Consider the following 12062-nt stretch of genomic DNA (forward strand, 5'->3'; position numbering starts at 1 on the left):
CTCATTCTCTTTTCCTAGCTCCGTCACAGGAACAATGAGATGCGCTCACTAAGAGGATGAGGATTACGACTTTCAAAAGATGCGATGGAAGAATGCAGGTCCTCTGCAGTAGCCTAACGCTTTTTTCTGTAATGATTGATAGGCTACTTGAAACAACGATGCTGAAAATGGTGGGAAGGGGGAAAGATCAGTAGCCTATATATTTTTGAATACACATACTTTTCCACACATAATTATCCCTGTAACACGTGTTTTAACATGTTTTTTTTTATTATGTTTTCCAATGTAATTTCATGAGGAAATGGGCAGCTCCTTAGTAGGATTAAGTTTGTTGTTCATTTGAGAGCATAGACGATTCACAAGATTTGAGATGACAACTAGAATGTAGCACAACCTTTTCGGTGATTAGGGCGTGTCATTTTTGTGGATTCCTTGCGTATGCTTCATAATGAATGGGAGTGTCAGTTTTGAAGGTCTAGTCGGGTGTCACGTTTCAGCATATTATGTTCTTGAGAAATCTCTTTACCATGATGCATATGCAATAGCACTAAGCTGTTTTTAACGATTTTTGTAAAGACAAAACAGAAGATATAACGTTTTTATAAAAGGGGGCGTTCGAAACGTTACAGAGTGATGCTGGGCTTGGGACAAGCCCAGACTCAACAACTTCTCCCACAGTAAGATGGTCTCGCGCATAGTTTATGCGTGGCATCAACAGGTGAGTGTCCGCTCAGTTAGAAACTCCGGTAAAATGTGAAAATATTTTGTTAGTAAACTTATGAATGTGATCTAAACAAAGGTTTGTGGATATCATAGAAACACATTCGTATGTTAACCAGCAAAGTTTGGCATGTGGTCTTTTATTCTGGCGAGACATTGATCCAGACACTAGTGACTATGAATGATGGTAACTTAGGTGCCTAAACTAAAAAGGAAAACTGAGTAAAACTTAAGTTTTATGTATAAGTATTACGTTTTTATCATGCTTTAGGATACATTTGTTTTAGCCCCTTTTACAGAGAAGGGTTATATGGCTATGTAGCTAGCAGTAGGCTAAATAGCCTATTCTTTCTTCATGTGTATCTAGAGGGATACAGTTACTAGCTACACACTGATCTCTGACAAATGCAAATTAGTCAGGTACGTGGTACAAATAGGGCATACTTGAAAATCTACAGATTAATATACAACATAGATAGATAGATAGATAGATATATAGATAGATAGATAGATAGACCTACACAGACACTTATACTACACATTCATATACATAGCCTACATACATACCACATAGATAGATAGACAGACAGATATAGGTCTAAAACATTTCATAGATTTAGTGTGTCAACTTGAGCCTCCTGTTCCCCTCAAGGAAATGAAAGAAGTCATAACAGTCTGGAACATCAGAGAGAAGTCAGTGAAATGTAATTTTCTGACCAACAAAAGAAATTTCACGGCTCTTATGCCTCAGGCACCTCAATGTTATGTGAATGAAGTGCCATACGTGCCACTGACAATCATTGGGTTTTCAAAGGGATTTAGTCCTGGTGATTCAGCCATAAGAATGACGCACATTCTCGTGGGCTAGGTCCTCTTTTGGGATGGGGGGTGAGATGTTAACTGAATGGGACCATGTCATCCTGCAGGTCAGATTGTTCCCCTGCTGTGGTCTGGAATGTTTCTTATTGTTGGTTTTGGCTCACATTATTGATACGTGACAGGCTCTGTAATTCACTTTAATACCAAAATGTCAGTCAAACTTTCCCATGACAGTTACACAACATGTAAAGCAATTGTCTATCAATAATAACTGTCCACACAAAACCTATTATCTACCAGAGTGTTTACTGTTCAACAAAGTAAAAACTTCTGAGAGGCTTAACTCAGAACAATTTAGGCTTTAAAAACTCATGACAATGTCAACCAGGCTGAGGACATACTTTCCCACATAGTGGAGCTAACGTTGTACCACAAGTTGGCATCAACACAGACAATACACAGACATGGCTCCCTGCCTTCAGACCTCAACAATCATCGACATCTTGTCACTGAGAACTATAAGTCGCACCGGAGTATATAAGTAAAATAAAATGGTACCCTGCGGTGCTCCAGTGTTTAGCACAGTGGGCTCTGTTGTCTTGGGGAACATCAAGTCAGAGCCCACTGTGCTAAACACTGGAGCACCGCAGGGTACCATTTTATCTCCCTTACTGTTCTCTATATACACGAACAAATTTAAAATTCAAGAACAACATGTTAGTTTACTTAAATATGCTGATGACATGGGCCTGGTTGGTTTAATGCAGAAAGGTGATGTGGAAAGAGAACATGCCTATGCCGGCCACACATCATCTCTTCAGCAATGGTGCCAAAATAGCTTCTTAGAAATTAATGTAAGTAAGACGAAAGACCGTATCATTCAGAATGATATGGACCTGTTACCGCCAATAATTATAAAGGGACAGAGAGTGGAAGTGGTAAATGTTTTTAAATACCTTGGCACTCTTTTAGACAGCAACCTCAGCTTTAAAGAAAACATAGATTTTATTTATAAAAAGTGCTCGCAGCGGCTTTACCTTCTACGTAGACTCAGAAACTTTGGTGTGAACAAGGACATCCTGCAAACAGTGTATAAAACCTTGTCGAAAGCATTTTATCATTTAATATGATAATGTTGTATGGCAACCTGAACATGCAGCGAAAAAATAAATTACAGAGAATAGTGAACATGGCCTCAAAGATCATAGGAAAGCAGCAAAAGCAACTAAGTGTGATGTATGATGAACAGATTTTCCTGGTTTAAACAAAACCAGGAAAATCATAAATGACCCCTCCCATCCTCTGTACTGTGAATTTGAGCTCCTACCCTCTGGGAGGCGTTTTAGGGTGCCCAACGCTATTAAAAACATCTTTAAGAATTCCTTTGTCCCTAAAGGAATAAGGGCGATTAATAATACAGGATTCTACACTTAATCCACCCCTAGTCCTTTATTGGTCCTATTACTTATTTTAGTTATTATTGTATTGTATTGTGTTATATTTACTACTCCTCATCTACTTTATTAATCTAAACACTCTACTGAGTGCTAATGGTCTTTTATATTAACTTAGTAGGCTATTTGAAATTTATTTTTTATCATAACTTAGTGTTCTCCTCTTCTGCTTTGTACAAGTGCAGTGCTTGAATGCTTGATTGTGTATTGTGGGATTATTGTTTATGTTTATATGTCTGTGGTAAAACTGAAGACAAATTTCCACTTTTGTGGACAATAAAGTATTCGTATTCGTAAGTCGCACCAGTCAAAAAATGTGTCATGAAGAGGAAAAAAAAAAAAAAAAAATATATATATATATATATATATATATGTTGCACCTGAGTCGCAGGACCAGCCAAACTCTGAAAAAAAGTGTGACTTATAGTCCGGAAAATACGGTATGTATTTTACATCATGGAAGTATATGTAGGCCTACATGTATAAATGCAGGGAGTTAGTTGGTTGAGATGTATGTGTTGTGTATTTAGATAGATAGATTGTATTAATAACTACACGACCAATGCCGGTGGAATTTCATTACAATTCATATATGGCATATAATATGAGGCATATAAGGCTATTTTCACCCCAATACAAATATCAATGTATGCTATTTGCACCAGTGTATAATTAGAAGTGGATGCTATTAGTACCCTGGTGTTTATAGTAATGTGTGCTATTTACACCTTCGTTTGAGAATTGCTTTCCTCATTGTTTCTTCTTCAAATTGTGAGCCTCTGCAGGGACGTTAGTACAAATGTGCCCTTATATTTAGGGACACAAATACTGGTACTGGTACAGCTACTTTTCTAAACTACTCTGGCCAAAACACCCCGGACTCCTGAGTGCCATTTCTTTGTGCCAACCACTTATTTATCTTTTTCCACATACTGTTGAGAGTTTGCAGGCAAATTTAGACCTGACCATAACATTCAGTATTATTAGTGTCGAAACCTTTCTGAATTCTTCTCTTTCTGCTGATGAAAAAACTACATGTGTTTTGTGTATGCACAACACATTTTTTGTCACGCATCATACAGGGTAAAAAGCGCATGCTTTTTCAACAGTCCTGAAGGAGATCATACATGTTGAGCACTTGTTGGCTACTTTTTGTGAGAATCATTCCAGGTGACTGTTTCCTGCAACTGGTTATGATGATGACAATGCAGAACAAGACAGCCATGGAGGGTGGAGGCTATGTTGAAGAATCTAATCTTACTCAGAACATAAACATGTTTTTTTTTTAACAAAAGAAAACTAAGTATGCTTCAGGATTTTCTATATTGTTCTACAACATGTACATTACATTCATGAATTTACCAGACCCTTTTATCCAAAGCGACTTACATATTATATTAGAAGGCCCCATATCCCTGGAGCAACATGGTTAAGTGCCTTGACAAGGGCACAACGGTGGAAGCTGGGAATTGAACCCACAACTTTTCAGGCTACTGCATGCTAGTTAGAGTCTAAATAGTTAGGAAAAGAAGGAACCACAAAATAGTATGTGTTTCAAAATGTTTGACCCGTACTACATACAGTTTTGCCCTCTGTCATAGAAGGTTTGCACATGTGGCCACTTTTGAGTTGCAGAAGGACACGCACACACACACACACACAACAAAGTTGTTGAGTCTTGGGAAATGAGAAAGAAGAGAGAGAGATCAGTGACATAGTTGACCTTGCGCGGCCTCCTGCTCTTGGAGGCTCTCAGGCCTGCATAGTGAGGGCCTTGCTCTCCCCACTGGCAGTCACATGATCATGATTAAGTGTTCTCTTACGTGAGGCTCACACTGCTATCTGTGCAATAGCAACTCTGCCTCTTCCTTCCTCTGGGACAGAGGGGGCTTATCAGCTGGGATTTCTTCGCGTTGTTGTTTTTTTCTTTCTTCAGTGAAAGCTTGGCATATCTAATAAAAATATTTGTTATTCCTCGCCAGTGGCAGAGTTTGACAAAACATGACGCTGGCTTGCTCTGTACCACTACAACTGGCTTGCAGTTTGATAACACCGCATGTCAAACAGTTGTTCGGACAACATGAAGTTGGATTGAGTGAGAGGACTGCGCAGTCTGTGATGGGTTGAATGCAGTGGAATGCTTTGATCCGACTCTTTGACAGAGGGGCCATGTTGTGTGTGTGTGTGTGTGTGTTACTCTGAGCTCATTCTGATCCAACCCAAATGGTGCTGAGGATGTACACACATCGCAGCGACACACATTGCGAACGGTCCTCAGAGCCGTTGGCCTCAGTGGGGATTAATGCTCTTACTAGTAGAGTAAGTGCAGTGGGGATTAATGCTCTATAGTAGAGTAAATGCAGTGGGGATTAATGCTCTATAGTAGAGTAAATGCAGTGGGGATTAATGCTCTTACTAGTAGAGTAAGTGCAGTGGGGATTAATGCTCTATAGTAGAGTAAATGCAGTGGGGATTAATGCAGTGGGGATTAATGCTCTTACTAGTAGAGTAAGTGCAGTGGGGATTAATGCTCTATAGTAGAGTAAGTGCAGTGGGGATTAATGCTCTATAGTAGAGTAAATGCAGCCAAAGACTTGGAGGCTGGCATGTTCATCATTCTTATGTGAGTGTAGATAGATAGATAGATACTTTATTGATCCCCAGGGGAAATTCAAGGTCTCAGCAGCAGCATACATACAACACAAACACATTCTTTCTTTAACAGCAGAAAGAGTAATTAAAGTATATAATATAAAAACACAACTAACAGTAGATGATAAAGAATATGCTAAATATACTAAAATACAAATTATTCTAACACTTAATACAATATATAAAAATATACTAAAATACAAATTACAAAAATACAAATTATACTAACACTTAATCTAAATCAATTCTAAAAACAGTATCCACATAGTGGTGATTAATAAATCAGAGGCGCTTGCAATGACTGAGGCAGGGACTGAGCCTGTGATTCTCTGTGCATAGTAAGGTATGGTAAGGTGCTCTGTGTGAATGAATGAATGAATGAGTGTCATGGTGGTAGTGCAATGGTGATAGTGCAAATGAGTAAGTCAACAGTGCAACAATGCAGAAATAAAGTAAAGTCTATAAATCTATATATTTAACTATTTAAGAAAATGTATAAGTGTGGCCACAGTTCGGCTGTGGCATGGAGGGGGGTTTATGCATATGTGCTAATGTGCTAATATAGCAGCACGCAAACAGTGAGGCATAAAGACAGTGGTACAAGTGGCTAGTGGACAGACAGTACCAAACATGGAGGGGGTGAAGAGGCAGACAGACTATGCAGAGAAGTCTATCTCTCCTCTTCCCTTAAGTGAGGCATTGAACAGTTCAATGGCCCTGGGGACAAATGACTTTCTCAGTCTGTCAGTTGTGCAAGGCAGTGAGCGAAGTCTCCAGCTGATCAGGCTCTTCTGCTTAACAATAGTGCTGTGGAGTGGATGACACTCATTGTCCAAGATGTTGATCAGTTTGTTCAGGGTCCTTTTGTCAGATAGTGAAGTGATGCACTCCAGTTCAGCTCCCACCACAGAGCCAGCTTTCTATACCAGCCTGTCAATTCGCCCCACATCCTTCTTCCTTGTGCTTCCTCCCCAGCATACTACTGCATAGAAGAGGACACTGGCAACAACAGACTGGTAGAACATCCTGAGGAGCTTACTGCACATATTGAAGGACCGCAGCCTCCTCAGGAAGTACAGCCTGCTCTGCCCTTTCTTGTAGAGTGCATCAGTGTTGGCTGACCAGTCCAGTTTATTGTCCAGGTGGAGACCCAGATACTTGTAGGTGCTAACCACCTCCACATTGACCCCATCAATGTGGACTGGTAGAAGAGTGGGCTTAGACCTGCGGAAATCCACCACCATCTCCTTGGTCTTTGAAGTGTTAAGTTGAAGATGATTGAGTTTGCACCATTGCACAGTCCTCCACCAGGCTCCTGTACTCCTCCTCCTGCCCGTTCCTCATACACCCCACAATTGCAGTATCATCAGAAAACTTCTGCATGTGACATGACTCGGTGTTGTAGCAGAAGTCAGATGTGTACAGGGTGAACAGGACTGGACAGAGCACAGTTCCCTGTGGCGCTCCGGTGCTGCAGATCACAGTGTCAGAGAGACAGTTCTTCAGTCTGACGAACTGTGGTCGCTCGGTCAGGTAATCTGTAATCCAGGTTACCAGGTGAGCGTCCACACCCATCTGCAAAAGCTTGTCTCCCAATCTGAGGGGCTGGATGGTGTTAAAAGCACTTGAGAAATCAAAGAACATGATTCTCACAGCACTTTTCCCCTTGTCCAGGTGGGAATGTGTCCTGTGTAGAAGATCAGTGATGGCATCGTCTACGCCCACTTTCTCCTGGTAAGCAAACTGTAACGGGTCTAGTGCATGGCGTACCTGGGGTCTGAGCATGCCTAAGACCAATCGCTCCAGTGTCTTCATCACATGTGATGTAAGAGCGACAGATCTGTAGTCATTAAGCTCACTAGGGTGTGGCTTCTTAGGGACAGGGGTGAGACATGATGTCTTCCACAGTGTTGGAACTTGTCCAAGGCGTAGGCTCAAATTGAAGATGTGCTTCAGTGGCTCCCCCAGTTCAGCAGCACAGGCCTTGAGTAGCCTTGGGCACAGTCTGTCAGGCCCAGCTGCTTTAATGCTACACAATTTCTTAAGTTGGACTGCCACTTGATCTTTTGTAATGGTGAGGGGTGTAAGGGGAGGGGAGGGGGAGGGGTGCATCTGGGATCTGTGTGTCTGATGGCTGTTGACTGAGGCTGTTGTCACCTCATTGTTCAGGTGTGTCCAGCAGATTTAGGTTGGCATATGGAAGTTTTAATTTGATGCTGTCCTATTTGGAGGGCAAGAAGGATTTCAATATTTGTGTCTGTTTTGTCTGTCTGTTGGCTGAGTTGGACTCTTTTTGAACATACTGCAGTGTTTCCCAAGTGGTCCGCGAGCAGACGTGGTCAAATATAATATAGCCTGCTGTAGATGAGTTGTTTGCAATATTGAACCAACGTGTATTTAAATCCAAACAGTTATGCAACACTGCCTATGTCAGCTATGCCAGTTTGAATCATATGAATCCTCTGACACAATAAGCAAGGTGGTTCAGTGAGTAGGCCTATTGTGTAGTATACTGAAGTATGTCTACTCTTTTTTTTTTGGCTAGGTGGTCCATGAGTTTTTTTTATTGTTTAAGTGGTCCATGATCTGAAAAAGTTTGAGACACACTAACATACTGGCATCCATGTGGTGAAATATTATTGTCTATGAGATACAGTAGGCCTATTCTGATGAGAGCACCACACCACTAGCATTTGAGATGCAAAAATGGCAGATGCTGTATGCTTTACTAAAATAGAAGGTTACACTTTACTTGAAGGCATCTACATTACATAAGTGACGTGACACTGTCATGAATGTGTCAACAAGTCTTAATGTTTCTGACATAACACTTCTGTCACTCGCTTCTGTCAAGTGTCATTCGGTTTTTGTCATGATAAGTTAGGGTTAGTGTTAGGGTTATGACAGTGTCATGTCAGTCTTATGTAGAAACCTTCAAGTAAAGTATTACCAAATAGAATATCATTCAAACATCGCCATTGAATTTGTTTTGGGTATTTTTTAGGGCATTACACTGTAACTGGAGGTTTATAATCAGATCAGACTAGTCAGTCGTTTGCATCACTGCACCATATAGTAAGATGCTTTATGGCCATAGTATTTCAGTAGTGCAAGCAAAGATTGTTAAGGCGGAGCAAGGTATTTCATCAGGAGCCACTTCCGGGAACCCGGATCGCACGAGGGGGGGGGGGGGGGGGGGTCAAAATCCCCCTTTATGCAGATCAGAGGCAGCGACTGCTCCATTGAAGTCTATGGGCATAGCTCAGAATTTCACCACATATGCTAAGGTCTTAGTTCTATAGAGTTAGGAATGTGAATTTCGGGCACGTTTTCATGATCCTCAAACCCTTCTGAACATTTCAGGTACATTTTTAGCATTTTTGAGCATTCCAGTCTGGAGAAAATCGACTTTATATCAGGTGTGCGCCGGTTATTTATGCAGCTGCTGTTGGCCGGTTGCAACTTACGCTCGTCAATACGTCATCGACACACCTCTTTATGCAGACAGGATTCAATCCCCATTTCGCGCCCATAGACATGAACTACGACGAAGTATCTTGCTCCACCTTAACAATCTTTGGTGCAAGCATAACCTGGAAAGTCAGCAGCTTTGTTTAGGAGATCTTTGTTTAGATCTTTAATGAATGCCATGCAAATGAACACTGATAAATAGGTCCTCCACTGTGACAGAGGATTTCCATAGACCTTAGGCTAACCAGCTACGACGTGACTCATAATCATGCAACAAAAAATCCCAAAAAAAGGCAAAGGTACAAGACTGTGTACATATTTTAAATTCTGAGTGAAGGAACTACTATCCCGTGAGCCTTTTCAAACGTACACATTTTACAGCCTAACGATAGTTTAACATGCTTCTATATTAATCTCACACAAGAAGATGACTAACTTCCTACTGTTTGCATTGAGTAAATTCAACTTTCAAGATGAGAAAACAGTTTTTATCGGACGGCCACTGTTCTGACACCCTCTGTATCCATCTTGATTCCAGCGAGTAACGAGACGACAGGCGCGGGAACAGTGGCATAAACATTTCTATGGCAACAGCAGTCTCTACCAATCAAAGGATCTGCTTTTACCAGCTCTTACACAGTAGGATGTTAGTGTTGTGTATATTTCTCTGTTAAATCAAAAATAAAACATTTATTTCTCAAAACAAGGTTGATGCTCCATTAACTTTTGGCCTCAATATGAGCAGGTACAATCATGTCGTAGCTGGTTTTAAGTCTACCATGGACGGTTACATTTTATGGCTTATACTCCAGTTGTCAGTGGAGAAATTGTATTGAATTCTTACTTCGGGAATCAGCAGGGGGCGCTGTTGCTGTCTATACAGTATCAGCAGGGGGCACTGTTGCCGTCTATACAGTATCAGCAGAGGGCGCTGTTGGCGGACCACTGGGGGCATAGCTGGCGGACCACTGGCGGTCCATTGGGGGCATAGCTGTTGGACCACTGGGGGCATAGCTGGCGGACCACTGGCGGTCCATTGGGGGCATAGCTGTTGGACCACTAGGGGCATAGCTGGCGGTCCACTGGGGGCATAGCTGTTGGACCACTAGGGGCATAGCTGGTGGTCTGCTGGCATTTTGCTCATCGGTTCTCTGGCGGTCTACTGGCGGGTTGCAGACAAATTGCCCAATATTTTGCCAATATTGGTCTAAAATCTTTTTAATTTGTTTAGTTATACTCCATGTATCATTTTATTAACTTTTCTTAATATTCATGACAAGTTAAATTTAAAGAGATGGTGGTCCAACGGCGGACCACAAGTTGCACGCCTCTGGCGGCATACCACCAGCGGTCCGCTATCTGCCAATCTGATTTTGCTATCTGGGATGTTGTAAGAACTGCAGGAAATATAGTATGTATACAGTATTAAAAACATTTTAATCATTAAAAGTTTGTTCATAACTGCTAAAACAGCAAATCTAATGGTGTTAAAGACTTATTGTATTTTGTTGTGCGTCTCTAGGTTTTAGTAATGTCGTCATTCACTTTTCTGCCCTGGTAGAGATGAGCTGTGCTTTTCTGCCCTGGTAGAGATGAGCTGTGCTTGTACAGTTTTCACATGTGTGGACAGAACAAGGGTTTGTTTTCTGCATCTTGTTTTGAAAAGGATCGTTACATGGCAATATCCTCCCCACTCCCCACTGGCATTTGCACATATATCTCATTTAGTCTGCTGCTCCCTCCTTGCTTTTTACAGAATGTCTTAATGAATCATTGAACTCAATTCAATTGATTTGAACTTCTTGGGTCTCTGTCTCGTACAGAAGGATGCAGCCTGGTACTGTGGACTACCACTCGCCCATCGCACAGAGCAAACCTCTCTTCTCACTCGTCTCTTCCTGCTCTGGATGATTCATTCTTCGGTGCTTCAAGGTAAAGAATTGCTTCACATTTTTCTAGCACAGGGCAAGAAAATGAATTCCACTGTGAAAAGCATAACTTTTCAGCTGAGATGACTTGAAGTGTACGTCTGTCAAAGTAATACACCGGAGAATGTTTATATAACCATAGAGTCAGACAAGGACAAAGGCCCATAAGAAAAACATTCTTTCTAAACTGTTTGAATGTTCTTGGGTCTTACCTGTTCCCATGGTTACCTCTTAGTGTCCAACAGACTCTCCAGTAGACTCGCTCCTGACTGGACAAATTTGGTAATCAAAGTCAAAGTCAAGGTCTGCTTTATTGTCAATTTCTTCACATGTCAAGACATACAAAGAGATCGAAATTACGTTTCCTACTATCCCACGGTGGAGACAAGACATAAATAATAAACTGTGAACAATGAGAGATGAGTTGTTAGGGAAAGAGAGATGAGTTGTTAGGGGAAGGGAGGCAGGAAAGGCAACACAAGATTGTTTTTATTATTATACCTTTAACCTTTAACCTTTAACCTTAAAATCACCTTTATTTAACCAGGCAAGAAAATCACCTTTATTTAACCAGGCAAGAAAATCACCTTTATCTAACCAGGCAAGAAATCACCTTTATCTAACCAGGCAAGAAAATCACCTTTATTTAACCAGGCAAGAAAATCATCAGTAAAACATTTTGATATTCCCTTTGCCCTTTAGCATGTTTGCCACTTTTTGTGGTTTGTAGATCAGCTATGCCACCCAAGAAGAAGAAAGGGGACATACAAACAAAGCTTTTTCATTATGCAACAGAGTCTAAGTATGCAAAATAACTAGCCATACAAACTGGCAACTGGTGACCAGGCTTTCAAATGCGGATTTTACTGTGTAAAATAACATTAGCTGTTATGATATTAAGGATATTAAGGCCTACCCAGGATATTGTCTAAGCAGCTAAACCTAGCTTCTGTAATCTTTCAACCAAAGTTAAGAGTCATGTTGAATAAGGGTGTGCCACACGGACAGTCGCATAGGC

The 12062-nt window shown here is 41.0% G+C and overlaps 1 protein-coding gene across 1 annotated transcript in view; it reads left to right on the forward strand.

Annotated features, from left to right (window-relative positions):
- The first annotated feature begins 456 nt into the window (after positions 1-456).
- The window catches only part of LOC121687832 (adhesion G-protein coupled receptor G2-like), a 43791-nt gene continuing 32185 nt past the window's right edge, over positions 457-12062 (forward strand). Inside the window, exons 1-2 of the mRNA XM_042066948.1 lie at positions 457-718; positions 10940-11048. Of these exons, the coding sequence (XP_041922882.1) occupies positions 683-718; positions 10940-11048 (145 nt within the window). The 5' untranslated portion in view covers positions 457-682. The remainder of the gene's footprint in view (positions 719-10939; positions 11049-12062) is intronic.

This window comes from Alosa sapidissima, chromosome 17 (assembly GCF_018492685.1).
Source record: "Alosa sapidissima isolate fAloSap1 chromosome 17, fAloSap1.pri, whole genome shotgun sequence".
NCBI lineage: Eukaryota > Metazoa > Chordata > Actinopteri > Clupeiformes > Clupeidae > Alosa > Alosa sapidissima.